We start from the raw sequence: 21,090 nt of genomic DNA on the forward strand, positions 1-21,090 counted from the left end.
GATCCCATATGGGCGACGGTTCTAATCCCGGCAGCCCCGCTTCCCTTCCAGCTCCCTCCCGGTGGCCTGGGAAAGCAGTCGAGGACGGCCCAAAGCTTTGGGACCCTGCACCCGCGTGGGAGACCCGGAAGAGGCTCCTGGCTTCGGATCGGCATAGCATCGGCCCGTTGCGCTCACTTGGGGAGTGAATCATCGGACGGAAGATCTTCCTCTCTGTCTCTCCTCTCTGTATATCCGCCTTTCCAATGAAAAAATAATAAAAATAAATCTTTAAAAAAAAAAAAAGATTACTTAGATACAAAAATTTTGAAAACATGTTTTTGAGGGACACTCTAAGGATTCGTAAAAAATACTGTTTATGAAAAAACAGGGATTTCAAAAATTCTTTTTGCACTGAAAGTTATCTGTTATTTACATTTTCCATGAACTATCTGAAGCACTGTCACTTGGCAGGTTTCATATATAGAAACATAAATAGCTTTGGTGAATTAAATATGGTCATACTATCAAATTAATCATATTCTCGAATCACAAAAGTAGGCGATACAGACATCAGGCAGCTACTGTACTTTGTATACAAAGTTTAATCAGGACAAAGGAATTACATCAACACTGCCGCTAAGTTACTTGTGATGTTAATTTTTAACATGCAATTAACTAAATGTAGACAGAGCACTATTAAAATATTATGACTTCCAGCTACACAAAAAAAATTAATCTCAGGCCAAGCGCAGTAGCGTAACAGCTAAACTCCTCACCTTGAACACACCAGGATCCCATATGGCCACCGGTTGTAATCCTGGCAGCCCCACTTCCCATCCAGCACCTTGCTTGTGACCTGAGAAAGCAGTGGAGGACCGGCCAGGGTCTTGGGACCCTGCACCTGCGTGGGAGACCTGGAAGAGGTCCTGGCTTTGGATCAGCTCAGCTCTGGCCATTGTGGCCACTTGGGGAGTGAATAATCAGATGGAAGATCTTCCTCTCTGTCTCTCCTCTTCTCTGTATATCTGAGTTTCCAGTAAAAATAAAATAAACCTTTAAAAAGAAAATGAATCTCAAATGACCTAGAAATATTGTATATCAATCAGTTTGGCTCATACAACATGTATGTCAAAATAAAGTTATACTTATTATGAAATACAGCAACCTGAACAAGAGGAGTTTAGAGAGCAATCACAATCGTACACTCAGAAGTTTTTACAAAACCATGAGACTCAGTGAAGGAAGCGATCTCTTGCACACCACTTGTTGAAGACATGTCATCAAGAGAACCCTAGTTCAGCTTTAAGCATAGAAGTTCCATAACTGATAAAGGGGCTCCCGCCCTAGATTTGGAAAAGAGCCTTCACTGTTCCAAGCACACTGCTGTGACTTTAGTAACCGCAATAGGTAGTACAACAAATAAAACACCCACAGGCCTCACGGGGATAACAGGTAATATTTAAGTATGCAAGCTCCACCTCGTTACCAAGGTGAACCACAGAGCCCCAGGCAACATGTCCACACATGTTAGACACCAAATTCCTTCAATTTGATTTTTTTTTTTAAAGAAAAATCTGAAAGAGTAATAATATTCAATTCTTTTTATTTGCAAAGTAACTATGAGCATGCAATTATTTAGCACAAATATATTTAACATAGAAATGGAAACTATATTTAAAAATATTTAAAATTATATTTAAAAATATAATATTAACATCAAGCAATTTGAAAGTGTAGTACTATCAAAACCATCTTCTAAAAACTGAAAAAAAAAGAGAAAATGGAAAATTTTAGGAACTTTTAGTATCTAAATAAAACCTGTTGTTAAGTATATTGTAATAAAGTTTGTGACTCCTATGCACATATATGTCTGAGAACAACGCAATTTTTCTGCACATGCATGCTCTCTCTGTAATATTTTAAAAGACAGAAACTTCTAAATAAAATTTAACTTTCACCAGTCTATCAGTAGGACGAGGGCAGAGCCAGAAATTCCTTGGCTACATAACTTCTCCAAAACAACTACCATGCTGGCAAAACTGTAAGAATGAACACTTGCAGAGCTCTGAAATCTATTAAAAACCTAAACAGGACAAGGATGAAGAGAGAGTGCTGTGCCACTTTTCATTGTCCTACCGCCTGGAGGAGTGATTAAAGGTGCAGATAAGTTCACAACCCTGAGGCCAGATAGGGCCTTACTTTGCAAGAAAGGAGAGTGGAAGTGTTGCCTCCTGGCACTTCCTGGAAAACAAACCCAAGTACTTTCCTTTTATGCTCTTGTTAAGCCCTGAGAGACAGAAAGTATTTGTCTTAGGGAAGTGGAGGTGGAAGAAATCATTGGGACAAGCGGTTGGCATGTGCAACAGCATGAGGAAGCATGGATAGGGAAGGAGACCCGTGGGACTGAGTGCTTCTGGAAGGTGGCACATCTGCCGGGCACTCTGAGCATCACTCACGTGCCAATGGCGAACTCACATTCAGAAAAGATCACCACAGACTCCACCTTTATCCAAGCCTCTCTCCCCTTCAGCACAGAACCAGAAAGCAAAGTCCAGGAGGGTATCAATTTATTTATTTTTTTTTTTTTGCTTCCTAGCTCCAGCACTTAAGGAAACTATGACAGCATAAGCTGACAACCACGCTAAGTAAATAGTCTTTATAGTTGATACACGACAAAGAAGGATGTTATAAAAACTGAATATAGGAACCAGTGTGGTAGCATAATAAGCTAATCCTCCACCTGCAGTGCCAACATCCAGTACGGGTGCCGACTGAAGTCCTGGCTGCTTCACTTCTGGTCAGCTCAGTTGCTTATAACTTGGGAAACCAGTGGAAGATGGCTCAAGGCCTTGGACCCCTGACTCCAGATTCCTTCACCCACAGCCACTGAGGTTATCTGGGGAACAAACCATCATATAAGAGACTTCTCTGACTCTCCTTTTCTTCCTGGAAAACCTGCCTTCTGATGAAAGTAATCTTTTTTAAAAAATGGATATAACAGTCATTAAACTTCAATCCCCCCTATTAGCACCAACAAGCAAATGCAAACAGAGCAGAACCTTCCTGCTAGGGTTGCCACATGATCATATCCAAGAAAATCATTTTAAAGACTCATTCACAAGAAAAATGAAATTAACAGAAAATGTCCTCAAAGAAACCGAAGCATTAAATTTATTAGAAAAACACTTTAAAGCAAATGCCACAAATTTGTTCGAACAAGTAATGGAAACTGGATAGGGACAGTAAATCATAGGTGAAGAATGTCTTAAAAAGTAGAGACTGAAAAAAAAAGACAGACATGGTAAAAAGAAACCAAACTTAAAACCAGAAGCTTAAAATTACAATTTACTGAAATTAAAAAAAAAATCACTGGAAGAATTCAAAGGAGATTTGAACAAGCACAGAGAGAAGCAACAAGGTTGAATATAAACGCATTGCGATTACATTACATCAGAACGTTTGTGACAAAATGCAATTAAAAGAAGGTAAGCTCACTACGTTCCAAAAAGCAACCTAAAGTGTCAAAATGTTCATGAAAATGTATATGCTGATAAATCCTGCATCGATACCTTGGGCCATTTGGCGGATCTCTCCTGTTGGTCAATGTTTCCCTGAAACACAACCACACCCACTGGATAACTTTTCATCTGCGGCTGAAATGGAACGGGCTGTAAAATTAAAATAGTTACTATCTTGTTCTGTATTCTAGGAAATAATCAAGTAGAAAAACTGATCTCAGGTTAACATCTTATAATTATATTAAGATTTCTCCTCTACCCTGCTGATTTAAGTAGCCGGGCTGTGCAAAAGCATCAAGAATACACAATAATACAGTTGGGCTAATGAAAAAGATGATTACAAAAACATCTCCAAATTTAAAATTAAGACACTGATCACACAAAAATGGCCTTGTCCAGTAATTAAAGAAATGATGCTTACACAAGAATTGTGAGATAAAGGGATAGATGTTAGAAGTGATGTTGATGTCTTAAAGACTACCTACTTAGAGGACTGAATTATAAAAGGACTGGGCTGTGAGTGATACTGAGAACTGAGCTAAGTTAACTGACAAATATAATGCGTGTGAGTGCGTGTGTATGTAGTTTTAAGTACTCAAGTGTCTAGTTTTGAGAATTGTGTATATAAATTAAGCATGTGTTTATATTAAACTAATAGGAACAATTGAAGGAAGAAAGTATGGTACCATTTTGCAGAAAATAATAGAAGAACTCTGCAGCTTATAATTTAATGCTGCATACACATTCAGCAAACAGTTTTTATAAAGAGTTCTCCCACTCTTCCCTCACAAGAGTGGCTTTCCCTGTTACTGGCATGCTGCATTCACATAAAACATGTGCTGCACTGATAAATCCGTACTGATACATCGTTTGTAACCCATATCCACAGCCAACACTACGGTGTGCTCTTCATGGTGAAGCTTCTAGGGGCTTCATAACTCCAGAACGACCCATACCGGCATTACATTATCACACACGACAGTTTCCCAAGCACAGGAGACTGATACAGCTCTTCACGCCTGACGCTGGGCTGGCTCAAAGCTGGAGGTTCCAAACACTTCGGCAGCTGCCAGGGATTTGAAGAGGTTTACACCTCTGTCGCTGTCCTTGTCATTTAAACAAATGACAATCTTTTTGTTAAAAACAAACCTGGACACACACACACACATACACCAAAAAATCAATGCTCTCTTCACTAGCTACCAATAAGTTTCCAACTTTTTTTTAATACAATTATAAATAGAACATGTACAAACAAGCTTTAAATAATTTCCAGAAAAAAACAATTACAAAATAATTATAATTTTCCATAAGCATTTTTGAAATCCCTTGTATTGGCAGCAACCAAAAAAAAATTGCTAACATTTCCAGACATTCTTGCCTGTTGTCCTCTCTGACTCTCTACTTTCTCCTCCATCACTTTATTGCTAACAGCTCTTCCAGAAATTACTTGGTCCATTAAAAGTTTTCTTTTCTTTTATAAGGAGCCAAGAATACATTATTACAATTTTCTATGTGAAGTATGCTATTAAATAATAGCTTGTATACTAATTAAAGCAAATGTAATTGTGAGAACACATTGACATTGTTAAAGTAAATTACTCAATTTGTTAACAGTTTCATTTCAAGTGACCCTAATTGTATTAATTGTGATATTAGGAAATTAAATTGAAGAGCATTAAACACATTGTTCTAATATATCCTAAAGGAAAAAACTCTCCATTACATCAGCAGAGGGAGATGCTGGTTAGATGTCCTCCTGGACCCTGCACACGAGTGAACACACACACAGAGTCCAAGGGACGAGGTGTCCCAGGCTGTGGATAACAGGGGAAGCAGGGCATAAGGTGGACCACACAATAGAAACAGAGTTTTGAGAATAATGGCAAATTTTAAGGTATTGTTTTACCTCACATGAAGCAAGGTTTGATTTAACAATTAAATTGTTAATTGTTAACATACTCCGTGTAAGGAAACAAACTGGTATGGAGGATTATAACAAAACCAAATTTCTGAAATACTATAGTATTGTATGATTTAGGCATTACTTATTACATCTCCATCATGAAGTTGGAAGAATAAGTATTTAAAAAATGATACAACATGAAAACAAATCAAAAGGAACTGTAGGGCCCAGCACGGTAGCCTAGAGCTAAACTCCTCACTTTGCTTGCACTGGAATCCCATATGGGCACCAGATCCAATCCCAGTAGCCCTACTTCCCAACCAGCTCCCTGCTTGTGGCCTGGAAAAGCAGTTGAGGATGGCCCAAAGCCTTGGGACCTAGCACCCACTTGGGAGACCTGGAAGAGGCTCCTGGTTTCAGAACAGCTCGGGAGTGAATCATCTGACAGAAGATCTTCCTGTCTCTCCTCCTCTAAGAAAAAAAAAAAAGTAGATAGGGGCCTGGCGCAGTAGTCTATCAGCTAAAGTCCTCATCTTGCATGTGCCAGGATCCTATATGGGCAACAGTTCTAATCCCAGCGGCCCCGCTTCTGTTCCAGCTCTTTGCTTGTGGCCTGGGAAACTAGTCGAGGATCACCCTAAGCCTTCGGACCCTGCACCTGTGTGGGAGACCTGGAAGAGTCTCCTGGCTCCTGGCTTCAGATTGGTGCAGTCCCGGCAGTTGTGGCCACTTGGGGAGTGAATCATCAGATGGAGGATCTTCCTCTCTGTCTCTCCTCCTCTCTCTATATCTGACTTTCCAATAAAAAAAAAAATCTTTAAAAAAAAACTGTGCTTGCCTGAACTGATATGACATGCTGCCTGCTTTAAGAAAAAAAAAAAAAAAAAGAAGAAAGAAAGAAAAGAAAATTACAAAAGATTTAAGGAAGAAAAGGAAGAAGATACACGATATGGCAAAATCTTCTGTATTCACGGAATGGATGAATTAAAATAATCACTGTCCACAGTACTCAAAGCAATGTGTAGATTCAGCGTCATCCCAACAAAAAAGCCAAAACATGCTCTCAAATCGGGGGGGGGGGACCTTAAATTTCATATGAAATCATTCAAGAGACCCTGAGTGGTTAAGACAACCCAAGACAATACAAAGTTGGCTGCATTATAATACCTGATCTTAAAAGATTAAAGGGCAATTATAATCAAAACACCTTGCTGCTGATGTAAGAATAGACGTGTCAACCAATGGAAAGGACTAGAGAGCACAGAAACTAATCCACTCATCTGCTACCAAATGATCTTTGACCAACAAGTAAAAATCACTACCTACAGAAAAGCCAGTCTTTTCAGCAAATGATTGGGAAAACTGGATCTATGCATGTGTAAATATGAAATAATTCCCAACTTTACATTTTAAATAATCAACTCACAATGGAACAGGACTCTAATTTAAGACCTAAAACCCTCAAATTAGTAAAGGAAAACACAGCAAAAACATTCCAAGTCGCTGGCATAGGCTAAGACTCGGTAAATACAAGCAAAAATCGACAAAAGAGATTACATTAAAGTAACAGCAAAGAAAACACTCACCAAAGAGGAAGCCAAAAAGAATGGGAGAAATGATTTGAAAATTATACATGTGATAAAGGATCAATATCTAGGATATATAAACATATCACGAAATTCTACAACAAAATAATCTAGTAGACACAGCTAAGGATGTGAACAGGCAATTTTCAAATGATGACAAATAAATGACCAACAAACATATGAAAAGTTGCTCAGGATCCCAAGCCAGCAGGAAAATGCAAATGAAAACCTGAATGTGGTCTCACCCCAGTCAGAACGGCTAACATTCAAAACTCAAAGAATAAAAGCTAGTGGCAAAGATGGGCAGGGACCCACATTGGTGGGAATATTAACTAGCAGTTCACACACTGTGAAAGGCAGTATGGAGATTCTTCAGAAATCTGAAAATGTATATATCACATGCCCAGGCTCCTTATCCTGAGAAATTTAACGAAAGGAAATGAAAGCAGTCTATCAAACTGTTTTCTGCACACATGTTTACAGCCAAAGTTGACATAGAATCAACACAGATGTACATCGACTGATGACGAGATAAAGAAGTTACGGTAAATATACACTATGGAAAGAAACTCAACCCTTCCTCTGCCCTCCAAAAAAGAATGAAATCCTGTCTTTTGCAACAAAATGGATGCAACTGGAAATCATTATGCTTACTGAAATAAGCTTCTCCAAAAATGACAACAATAACAGGTTCACAATGATTTCTGAAAACTAATGTACAGAGTACACAAACGTGTATGTCTGTGGGTGAAATTGAAATACTCAGATTTAAATGTTGCCTATAACCACTGTGTATACACTTGAACAACAGAGGTTTCTCTACTTACAAAAAACAATTCAAACACTCAAAAGGAAAATATCCTTTAAGATTACATATTCATATCTAGTATACATTTTACTTTCCTTATCTATTTTCCTCAATTACTCATGAAAATAATAACTCTCCATTTCTATCCTATTTATATTAAATTTTAAAATCCTAAAAATCATATTAACAGTCAGTATTGTTTGTAAACATTAAAAATCATATTTTAGAAATGGAAGATTCCTTTACTAATAGAATACAAAACAGGAGTTTTATAAAAAGACAAATGATATTTACTCTGGGAATTAGCTATATAAGTGCAATATTTTTCTGGAATTTAAGCCATCCAGTATCCAAGAACTTTCTAATGATTTTGACAGAAATGTGTAAAAAGATCCCAACTTGAAGAAACCCCAGGGAAGGCACATATTAGAAGAAACAAACAAATGAAAGGTGATGAGTCTTCAAGGAAATATGACAACCCTATTAAAATGCAACACATATTTTTCTACAAAATGGTAATTAAAGAAGATGAAATAGATGCTTTGTATGTTCAAATATACAATGCACAAAACCCACTGTGGTTAGTAACCTAGTAACCTTGAAGGTTTTAGAATACTAGACATTTACATTTACATATCTTTCTTTTTTGCATGTGGATGTGTGTGGGGGGTGTGCGTGTGTGTGCGTGTGTGTGTTTTGTGTATATTTTTAACAGTTGACAGCTGTTTTAGAGCATACAGAGATGCCACGCTGAATGAGGGGCTTGATTACTTCAAGATTAGCTATCTAAAGTTTCTATTCATTTTAAGTGTTGTTAGTTGGAAGAGTCATTAGTCACTTCCTTGTCTCATAGAACATCAGCATACATTTACATTGTTAATGAACATTTGGGGTAAATGAATTAATGGCACTTTTAAACATCAATTCAGACCTAATAACTTAGTATGTCACAGAAATGTTGGGCTGGGATATAAACGAAATGTCTTTTCAGTAAAGGTAACTACTCATTCCTGGAAACAATAAATGATAAAATTAATTTAAAATAGTTCTTAACCAGGTTTAAGGAGGAAAAAAGAAAAGAAAAAGGCATTTAATGAAATATCAGAGGAAAAAATATAAACTTGAAAACAACAATGCTTTGAAGCATATAAAACAATTAGCTTAAAAACATTTAGTGATAATGTTTTCTATATTTGTAACACAAAGACATATTAACCTGAAAATGCAATTATAGCAGTTTTTCATGACAGTTTCACTGTTTAATACTGAGGACATCTGTCGGGCACCATTTAACAAAAAGTACCCTAGGAAAGGTATCATGCTTATCAAGAAGATAATAAAATAAAACTGAAACAGACACTATACTTACATAAAAGTCTGCAAACAGCATTGTTTCAGAATCCTTACTTAGTAAAATCACAGAAATAAATAAACTTTGCTATTTTCATTAAAAATCAATTGAATTTTTATAATGTAAAAGATATTAAAGATGCACAAAGACACAAACATATTGTAAAGAAATATCCATGCCACCCTCATGTGATGGCTCAATTGGCTAATATTCCACTTTACGAGCCAGCATCCCATATGGGCACTGGTTCTTGTCCCGGCTGCTCCACTTGCCATCCGGCTCCCTGCTTACAGCCTGAGAAGGCAGTGCAGGATATCCGACAGCTTTGGGACTGTTTGTGGTATGAATGTCAAGAGTGTTCTATACAAAACCAAGGAAACGCTGTTGGAGTTGCTCTGTTGGGCTTCAGGAAGGAAGTCACCCAGAAAATAGCCTGAGCTCACTGGCACTCTCACGCCCGCTCTGCCCGCACCCAGGCAGCTCAAGCACGGAGACTCACCTCCAGATTTGGAGTAACTCGACAAGGGATTAATGCCCACTTCCTGTTCTTCGGTTTGCAAGGGATGTCTAGTTTCAGATAAGGAATGATACATGTTGGCAACTGGACAATGTCACCAGAAGTTACTACCTATAAGGTGAAAACAATTAAGAGAGAAATGATTTTCCATTCTGCTATGACTGGGGATAAATACAAGACAAGATGATTAAATGAGCATTATAAACATTAACAAGTGTTTCACAGGCTCCAGGGACTGTTACTACACGTCGGCAGACTTATGCAAGGAAGCAAAAAGGTGGGATGAAAATTTCCATTTCAACAATTACTCCTACACACTGAAGTTTATAACCTTGATCCTAGTTTCAAATCAAATTTATTTTCAACAAACTTTTGTACAAAAAAGTGCTGAAATTAAAGAAATATTGTCATGGTTATACTTTTATTATAGTGATAAAAACAATAAACCTTCACGACAGAAATGTTTAAAATACAGAAAATGCAGCAAAATTAAATGGCTACAAATTGTATTAACCACAAATCTAACTTTTAACATTTCAGGACACACTCTTCCTATCTATATTCTGAGGATTTACAAATCTATATTTTTAAATTTATCATATTGAGCATGCTGATTATATGCTTTATCATGAATGCTTTCCTTACCAGTTTAAAAAAAAATGACTATTTTGTCATTTCTATGAAATCCCTGGCATTCCATGTGATGCTTTTCCAAATTCCTTTATATTTCTTTTACTGTAAAGGCACAAAGATGGTGATTATAAAAGAAACAAACAACTAGCAAGCTCACATCCACCAGTTCACTCCACAAACGCCATAGTATCCAGAACCCAGCCAGGCTGAAGCTAAAACATTGGGAATGAAGGAGAGGCCTCCAGGGAGCCAGAGGGACACAACTGAGCTGTCAACTGTCGTTTCCCATAATCTCCACTTGCACAAACTTGGAATCTGGATCCAGAGCCAGGACTTGGAGCAAGGCATTCACCACGGATCTTGGACACCCAAAGCAGCATTTTCCAGCCACTAAACACACATACAAGTTATCACAATTTCCAGAACCAATAGCTTATTTGCAAGCAATTAGGATAGTTTCAGTTGTTCAATTCTATGAACAGGCTGACAATGAGTATCTTTGAACAGAATCTGTTTCTTATTTGTCTTAAGATAAAATTTTGTTGTTTTTATTTATTTATTTGTATTATTTGAAAGGCAGAATGAGAGTGAGATCCTCTATTGGCTTTAAATGCCAGCAACACCCAGAGCTGGTCAGACCAAAGCTAGAAGGCAGGCACTCTGTCCGGGTTTCCCAATTGGCTGACAACTTTTGAAGGCATCTCATACTGCCATTGCCTGCAAAGCCAGCATCCCACATGGGACCTGGTTGTGTTCCAGCTGCTCTGCTTCTGACCCAGCTCACCGCTAATGGGCCTGGAAAAGCAACAGAAGGTAGTGCAAGTGCTTGGGTCTTGAATCCACATGGGAGACCCTGAGTAATCTCCCGGCTTTGGTCTTGCCCAGTCTTGGCCTTTTGGGAAGTGAACAATGGATCAAAGATCTCTATCTGTTCCTCTCTGTGACTCTGTCTTTCAAATTAATAAAATAAGTCTTTTTTAAAAATTAAATTTTTCTTATATAAAACGTGTTTTCCTCAAAGGTTGTCAACCTTTAACTTGCATGATATTTTTGTGGCTTCATCAAATTTTTATATTTACGTATCCAAGAGCATCAATATCTCAATATTTTATTTCTGCATCTGGTATGACAGCTACAATGACAAAATTACAGAAACTACCATTATATTTTTATTTTAATATTTTGAAGGTTTCTCTCTTAACGGTAATTTCTATAAATTACTCCAAATCCAGACTTTAAAAAACAAACCATTTTTTCCAAGGAGACACTAAGCTTTACACATTTTCTGCTTTCATAAGAATGAATTTATCTTCCCAAATAAGAAGTCTTAGAAAACACAAACCAGATTCACCCATTTTCATATGAAAGAATGGAGATACCATAATCTATTGTATTTTAAGAGTTAGGGGCATATGAGAAGAAGAAATGAGGACAGGTAAGTGGAGGGGCAGGTCTACCCAAAACACATATCTACTTGTACAGGGCACGGTTTTCATTTATGGAACCAAGGCTCCAGAGATACCCACACATCCAACACAAAATGCACAAAATGTATCCCGTCTATTTTCTTATTAAAACTGTAACCTTGTAAAACATCAAGGAACACTGTCCTACATTTTATCAGATTCCAATCCAGCTACCCAACCACAATCACGGTCAAATTTGAAGTCCTACCCCTCTAGACTCATGGGTAAAAAAAACAAGAGATGAATGTAATTCAGGAAAACAGAAAACATTTGCTTTTAACAAACATGTAAAAATTCCTAAAGCCATAAATTCCATATCAGTCAATCTACACAGCTATCTACACAGCTGTTTTTGCTAACTACATGTGCAAATTAATAAACACACATAGAATGCCTAGAAAAAAATCTAGGGAAGCAATGTAGAGAAGAGAAAAATGGTCAGCAAAAGTATAAAACAGAAACTGATAAAATTATGTTGAACAAATAAATGAAGAGATGAAGAAAAAAAGTCTGCTATTACAAAGTGGTGATCAAATTCAAACACCTATTGTGGTCAGATAAAAAAGGACTATTAACTGTATGAAATTTAAAACCAATGAACAACAGTTAGACACTCTAAATGTTTCTGCATATTATTTTATCAAATGATTATTTTCTTCATCCTTAGAGAAAACTGAGCTATGGCAAGACAAATTAATTTGCCTACAGTCACACAATGTGCAAATGTTGCAGACAGAATTTGAATCCAGTCTTTGCAGCTACATTCTTTCTCTTCCTGAACATTTAGTTCTCACTAACTCAGGCAATGAAACCAGCAGGTCTCAGTTGACATAGGATCCTCCGAGGACAGAGCCTGCGGGTAACTGGGTCCTCCTTTATTCTGCTTCAGCTTTTAAGACAAACTGGAAATCTAAAATTTTACATTAAATCAGTTTATCTGTAAATGTTGGCAAATCAAATGTACAACAGAAAAGATGTGGAATACATGAAACATGTTTCAAAATTGCATTTAGCTTGCAGGCAACCATTTTAATATAAGATCCTTACTCTTATACACATTTATAATCTTAAAAATATGAAAGGGAATACTTAAAAATGTATATTACAAGTTAACTGGTAGACTTTCCTAAAATTTAATCTTAAGTCATATTTTATAATCTAGTTAATTTATTATGTAATCTAGTTTATTACCACTGCTATATACCTTATGTACAAAAAATATAGAATAGATGTATTTCAAACTTTAGAGAAACTAAACAAGTGACAAGCAACCTCATGTCAAAGATTATTTTGAAAGGAAAAATTTAAATCCATTAATCTTTGTACAACTAAGATGAAATACCTGAAAACATAATGCTATTCATTCAAGGTGCTGAAAGATATTTAATTAAGAATCAAGAAGTCATTCAGCGAATTCAGTCTTTAGATAGTCCAAATTGGAGAAGCCGATAGTACTATTGAGTAACAAGGCTACAGAATTAACCTAACACACCGATCCACGGCCGCTCTATCAGGAAGTACCAGATCTTAAAGCATTATTTCTATAAGTTGGAACTGAAACATAGGAATGTTTTATAATGAAATAAAATAAACCTGTTGACTAGGAATAAATTATTATCAAACAAGCTTCTGAATAAAAAGGTATTAATATTACTAGTTATCCTTATTATGAGTACATAACCTAAATCAAAAAGAACTTACTGAAAAGTTAGTTTTGAATTTTGTTATTTTGTTTTAAATAAAAAGCACTATTTTAACTTTTTATAATATATTAAGAAAAACATTTTCATGTTGATTACTGCTGTTGTGTTTGCCTTCTAAAATCACAATAAATGCTCTTAAATGAGCATGAATTCTCTTAGGCTGTTCTCTATTGGAGGGTCTGGGGCTGTGCTGGAACATGACAGGCCATCACTTGTGACATGGGCATCCTGCGAGGCGGACAGATCCATATCCCACCTGCTTTATCAGTCTAGCTCCCTGGGAAAACAGCAGCAAGGGGTCCAGCTACTAATGCTTACGTAGCTTCAGGCTTCTGCTTCGGCCCAGCCCCACCACTGGCATGAAATGGTGTTTGAAGGATCTCTCTCTGTCACACTGCCTTTCAAACAAATGAATGTTTAGGAAAAATAATTGCTCAATTTGCGGTCCATGTATTTACATGTTTTTTAACTTTTAATTTTATTATTATTTTTACATTTTATGCTACAATTACATAGGGTCTAGCATTTCCGTACCCCCACCCCAACCAAATTCACAACCCCCCAACTGATTTTCCCCATATTATTACAATAGTATAGTCCTTCATAAGCAGTTATATGTCCATCAGTCTGTTTAAGTGTGTCCTGACATTGCTGGTACAGACAATGCCAGATAGTTCAGCATCCTATTGTTAAGATATATCCAACAGGTTCTTTTTTTTTTTTCCCAACAGGTTCTTTTGGAGTCCATCATTGATTTGGAAGTAGAGATGCATACTGCATTGCATCCTCACATCTGGATATGACAGTCTTTATTACACCATCACTATACTTTCCCTCACACAAGAAGCCATGAAACAAATTCAATAAAGTTAAAAAAAAAATTCACAACATGATGGAGTTAAACAACATGCTACTGAATAACCAATGTATCAGCGAAGAAATGAAAAAGAAAACACAAAAGCTTCTTATGTAAAATGATGATATTGTGTGATCTAGGAGTCAGTGAATAATTTGATAAGAGAAAAGAAACTATTTGGAAGAAATGAAAATAAAAACAAAAACATTAAAACACAACGGCTGTACCAAAGAAGTATGGAAAGGGTTACTGAATTACAATTTGTATGAAGGCTGCCTTATATCAGAGAACATATGGTATTTGTCCTATGGGGATTGACTTACTTCACTGAGCATAATTTGTATTCCATATATCTCTACATGATTTAAATTTTTATTTTATTTTTATTGGAAAGTCAGATTTACAGAGAGGAGAAGAGACAGAGAGGAAGATCTTCCATCCAATGGTTCACTCCTGAAGCGGCAGCAAAGGCCGGAGTTGAGCCGATCCAAAGCCCGGAACCAGGAGCTTCTTGCAGATATCCCACGCAGGTGTAGGGTGCCAAGGCTTTGGGCCGACCTCAACTGCTTGTCCAGGCCACAAGCAAGGATCTTAATGCAAAGTGGAACAGGATGGCACCCATATGGGATCCTGGTGCTTGCAAGGCAAGGACTTTAGCCGCTAGGCTACCGTGCTGGGCCCCTATGTACATATTATTTTTTTTTAAAGATTTATTTTTTATTATTTTTTTTATTGGAAAGGCAGATATACAGAGAGGAGAGACAGAGAGGAAGATCTTCCGTCTGATGATTCACTCCCCAAGTGAGCTCAACAGCCAATGCTATGCCGATCCGAAGCTAGGAGCCTCTTCCAGGTCTCCCACGCGGGTGCAGGGTCCCAAAGCTTTGGGCTGTCCTTGGACTGCTTTCCCGGGCCACAGGCAGGGAGCTGGAAGGGAAGTGGGACTGCCGGGATAGAACCGGCGCCCATATGGGATCCCAGGCGTGCAAGGCGAGGACCTTAACCACTTGCGCCACGGCACTGGGCCCCTATGTACATATTATTAAGAGATGATATTTACTACCAAGCAGAATGTGATCTTTTAACAAATATGTCTACACTGACTTTAATCATCACAAGTAACTTCTTTACCAATAAATATGACTGTAACAGTGAAAAATTCAACTTGAATATTATACATAGAGAAAAATACATCAGTCCCAGAAATATGTCCCTTAGAAAAATGAATATGTAAGTCCATAATTGTTAGAGTTCAAATCAAATGATACTTAGCTATCCCTAGAATCTCTCTGATAAAATGATACTCAGAGATACTCTTAATGGAAATAAAAGCAATCTGTTTTTTGAAATACACAAAGCACAGCAATATATATCTTTCTAAGATATGGAAAGAAGCTATCCTCCATAAGTTATGTTTATTATAAACAACTGTTTTTCCTTCTTTGCTTGAACTCATCATTTGGAAAAACAAAGCCTGGCTTTACAATATGGTCTCAGTACTTTCCTGTTTGACACAGGAGCTGACAAATTAGGGTGAAATTTCTTTTTAAAATACAAGGCAAAATCTTAAGGAGAGTTTACTGGTTTCACAAGACTGGGACCTGCAGTATTAAATGTTAAGATAAAAGTCGTTTCCCCTAATAAAAGGAATCTTGGTTTAAGAACTAACGGTGTTTAGCAAAAAGGTAGGTGTTTAGCACCAAAACTCAGCAGACAATTATAAAATACATTAAAATATGCAAAATTAATACTTTTCATATAAACAAGCAGTCTATACGAAGACTTCCAAGCATTACCACTGAACAGCTAAAACAATACATAAAAGGAATAACATTTAAAATGGAATCATGTGAACAGAAACATTGGAAAAAATATTTTCCTTCTGCATATGATACAATATGTATTTCAGCTTATATTCATTCCATCACTGTTTCTGATACTTAGACACAGAATTAGTATTCTGAATTGTGTGATTCTAAACACATACATATTCAGGAAAGCTTGTGTAGGCATAACTCGTTTACTTAAATTCTTGACTGCTGATAAACAAAAATCAAACACTGCAATGACAAAGTAGTATTACTTTACATAAAGATTTCTCCTGTAATAAAAACATATAAAACAGCTTAGCATGAACTATTGCTAGAGGTTGAATATGAGAAAGAGGATCCAGCAGGAAAAGGCATTTGCAATATGCAGCATGTATTCACCATAATCATGATTTAACCTGAAATATGGTATTTGGCTTTGTAAGCCATTTATTTATTTATTTATTTATTTATTTATTTATTTATTTATACAGAAACTGTCCTTTCATTAAAGAGAGAGTGTAATTGAACAATTATTCGTAGATTTAGTCCCTCAATTTTTTTTTTCATTCAGGAATGGTGAAAATCACAAAGTTGCCAACTAGAAACACTGATGCTCACAAGTGTTACAACAGAGGAAAAGAAAGAGGTCGAAAAGCAGAAGACAGAAAACAAAGAGAATCTGCAATGTTAAGTTCTGTCAATCTTTAATGTAAGAGGGTTACACTGAACTTTAAATAAGTTAATTAACTATTAAAATCAATCATCTGAAAGTCTTAATATTTAATATTGTTAGATTGTGTATCACAGTAGTTTTATTACTTATTTACTCCAAACCTTTCCGAATACTTCATTTAACAACAGGGGTTCTATTTCTCACAAGATAAATGCATTTACAATGCCAAATAAATTATATATAAAAGCATTTGTCTTAATACATGTCATTCAATATTAAATATCACCCATTGGTAAAACTCTGAAAGTCTAGTTCATTTTTACCAACCACACAATCATAATATTCAAGTGTCACTTCATAAGTAGGTGTAGGACTGCAATCATGGTCTACTTGTAAGAACATTCAAAAGAAAATCATTTTATTTATTGGCTCTGTAATTCTTAGATCTTGAATTCTCTATTTCTATTAAATTTCTTCAATAATATCTGAAAAAACTAAAGAAAATAATCTTAATAATTTCCATGCTGTCAGTATGTTTAGAATAAATAATTAACTATAAATTAAAACATCAGATTCATAAACTATACATATAACAAGACATGCCGATCAGGATGGTTGAGAGGTAGTTTAATATTTTATGTTTCATTTGACCTTTTAATGTTAAAATGCTATAGTCATTAAAAAGTGGCAATTGTGACCACATAATACAGTAATAAACCAAACACTTGGAGTCCATCTTCCCATCAGAAAGCTTTCCACAGTGACCTTCATGGGATCCTAGATTCTGAGAAAATGCTAGCCCGAGGTCCTAAGGCGAGAAGGTTGTCTGATCCAACTTCGTCTTGTCCTATTTTTTTGCATAATACCCACACCATTAAACAGGTCTCAGGCTTTAGCATAACCAATGATTATACACAACAGACAATATTAGATGGATGAAAAATATCTGAAGATAAAAGAACAATAATTTGGTCAACTGCAGTAAACCTGTGATGCCAGACTAAGAGAAAGAAATAAGCAACTACAGTCTTCTTAATAAGCATTAAATCAAATCAAGCATTTTGTGAAAAATAAATGAACAAAACCTCTCCTGGGTACAAACCCAGGAAGAGCAGACATGATTTTAGCAGCATCGAACCAACTTTGGAACAAGCATTCTAAAAGTCCTTAGGAATATTACATGTATCCCTTGTTCTGAATAAATGGTAGGGCCAGGAAAACCAAAGGAATTTTAGCACTCATTGAAGAGATTACCGTTGTCATTGTATCATTATTATATACCGGGAACACTCTCACCAGACCATGCAAGCTCTTTCAAACTCTGGAAGACTAACCTTGAGGGGTCATAACAGTATCAAGGATCATCTGTATCTTACATAGATCACAGTCTAAGACTATGTGCATGTCTAATGAAAACACTGCAGTAAGCTGTGGCTTCAGGCACAACGCACAGATGCCTCAGTAGAAAATGTCATGCTGGACCTTAAAGTCACTATGTTTAAACAGTCAAAAATGTACAGGATTTAAATGCACCTTGCAATGCATGGATGTTACACCTACCACCACTTTCGTGCCAAGGGACATTACTAAGGGGAGATGAGAAGCGAGGAAGCACTACTTGGTCCTGGCAAATAAAAACATCCATGCTTTCCTCCACTCAGTTTCCTTGGACCACTTTCCTTCCTGGGGCTGCCTTCCCTCTTCCTTGTTGTGTATCTTGCACAAATTTCCAACATTCAATTCTGATGCTGTTCCAGGTGTTCAGGTGCCCAACTTAATGCTGTATCCTCACTTGAGATCATCTCCCTCATAATCTCCTTTGAAAAGACGCTAATCCAATTCATGCAGGCTTCACCCTCATGACATAATTAACACCCAAAGATTCTACCTCCAAACACCATCACAACAGATCACAGTTTCTTATATATATGTATATATTTATATATATATTTCTTTTATATATACATAATTTTGTATTTCTGAATTACGTGGTACAATTTTGTATAAACTGGGATTCCCACCCCCTGCCCCGATTACAGTGTCAATATACAAGTCTGCAGCATGGAGCTGAGGTTACAGAACCTCAGTCTATTGCAGGAAGGGGTATGTAACAGGAAACTGCAATAGAGCATTAACATCTTATTTAAGCGTTTGTTTACCCTCTGCTCCCAAGCTCCCAAGCCTAGTCTCCCCATCACCCTCAACTCTTGTAACACTTTCCTACTGTGTTTCTTCCCACTCTTGTAAAGCCGATCATAATGGCCTAATTGCCTTGGCAAGATTGGTTGGGATAAGTGATTTGAAGTCAGGGGCTTCTTGAGAAGACATTTCTCTCAATTATCAGGATTTACACCCCTGATTATAATAGACTTGGCAACTCCAGATTCGCCCCACCTCTAGCCTTCATAACAGAAATCATCCTAACTCAATAGACGTTTTCCGGTTGCTCCCAGCTGTAATCAGTCTATTACATCCACCTATTACAATCCAGCACCACACAATATGCAGTGTTATTGCTCCCTGCTGCAAGCAGTTTCCGAATACACTTAGCATGAAAGTTAACCTCTTGAAGAGGCCCGACCAGTTCTAATTCTCTGGTCCTACTCCCTTTTCTCCTGAGGTGCTCTGGCCACACAAGCCTTTGACTACTACTTAAATAAAAACACAAGTTATGGCCATTTTAGGTCCCTGAGCATCCCTCTATTGACAGCTAGGAACACTGTAGCCTTCTTAGCATTCAGATATCTGCTAGAATGTAAGCTACCAGAAAGCATTCCATGAAATCTTAAACACACTAGCTAATTACCAATCCTACCTTGGAAATATTGTGCAGGATGAGACTATCCTGTATCACAGATACAGATCTTCCCTGTTCCAGATCACTGCCACTGCCTCGCATGCGACAGCTCAATGCATCCAACACATCCCCCTGTTCCCATCTGTGCCACCTGCAGACTCTACAGCAACCAGAGTGGTCCACTAAACTTCAACTCAGCTCCTCTTTCTCTTTTGCCCCAAACCTTGTAAGAAATTCTTGATTCATTCAGAACAAAATTTTAAAAAACTTCGTAAAGCATGCTCCTGCTCCTCGCTATTGCTTTGATTTCTCATCCCAGAACTCTCCGTGTTTCATACAAGCTCTGCGGTCCTACTTACATGTTAAATTCCCCAAGTGTGCTAAGCAACTTCTTGCCACTAGAGGACTTGCAAATTTCCTCTGTTCTACATTATCAAGGTCCACTTGGTTCTCTTCTCTAGTATCATCAGGTTATGATTCAAAAGCTGTTTTATTTGTGACATCACCTATGACCACACATCACATGTATCTCCTTTCTCACTGTATAATGTTTATCCAGCTTTCCTTCTCATACAACGCTCATCACTGCCTAACACATTTACATACTCATTTGTATATCATTTACCGTGCACCAACTCTCCGTGCTAAGTTCCATGACTGTATGACTCTGTCCTGCTCTCCCACACTGAACGGTACTGGGATTTTTCACTATGGCATTATTGGTAAAAATTTAAGTATCCCAGTAAAGCAGTGGGGAAGAAGTCCAATTTAACTCAACCGAGTTTTTTATTTAGCTTAATTCGTAGGTGTTCTCTTAGGTGCATATTAGTAGTAAATATTACAACAACCTAAACACTACAAATTAGAATCCAGATTTTTGAAAAGTTCCCATAACACTGAAAGGACAATGGATAATTAACATCTTCAAAGAAATATTCCTACAGGTGAGAATCCACATGGAACATTCACCCGGCTTGGCTGAAACCCCGGCACGGTGTCCGACCCCTCTGGCTCTGCACGTGTACTCGCCCGAGAATCTGCCTTCATTACACCCTTCACACGGCAGGAAAGTCTCATCTTTAACCTTCCCCTGGGTCTAGAGTCAATCCGCTGCCAAGAAAAGAAATGAAGATCACAGGGCATGGCATTCTCTGTGCAGTTTCCTCAACCTGTGGTCTGTGCTCTTTGAACCAATTTCATTCACTTTCAAGGAAAAGAACGCATTTTAAAATTTATGCCTGACACTGGAAAATTCGCTCTGAGATACAATAGCGCACAGCAGGTAAGAACTCCTATATAAGCTCTGTGCTTTAACTTGCAAAATGAAAATTTCAAAAACCTGCTGAGAAGCTACAAAAATTGTATATTATGCAAGCTTTACAAATGTAATCAGCCATAAACAAACAACAAAAGGACCATGTACAAAGCAAGGACAACACACCACTAAGCACTCATATGATTAATCAAATTAATAAATGTTGTT

General features: G+C 37.1%; 1 protein-coding gene across 1 annotated transcript in view; it reads right to left on the bottom strand.

The window, feature by feature from the left end:
- TBC1D5 (TBC1 domain family member 5) overlaps positions 1-21,090 on the bottom strand; it is a 354,778-nt gene that overhangs the window by 217,060 nt on the left and 116,628 nt on the right. Inside the window, exon 5 of the mRNA XM_040963401.1 lies at positions 9,651-9,779. Within this exon, the coding sequence (XP_040819335.1) occupies positions 9,651-9,744 (94 nt within the window). The 5' untranslated portion in view covers positions 9,745-9,779. The remainder of the gene's footprint in view (positions 1-9,650; positions 9,780-21,090) is intronic.

This window comes from Ochotona curzoniae, unplaced genomic scaffold, assembly GCF_017591425.1.
Source record: "Ochotona curzoniae isolate NIBS_2020 unplaced genomic scaffold, NIBS_Ocur_1.0 contig_1302, whole genome shotgun sequence".
Lineage (NCBI taxonomy): Eukaryota > Metazoa > Chordata > Mammalia > Lagomorpha > Ochotonidae > Ochotona > Ochotona curzoniae.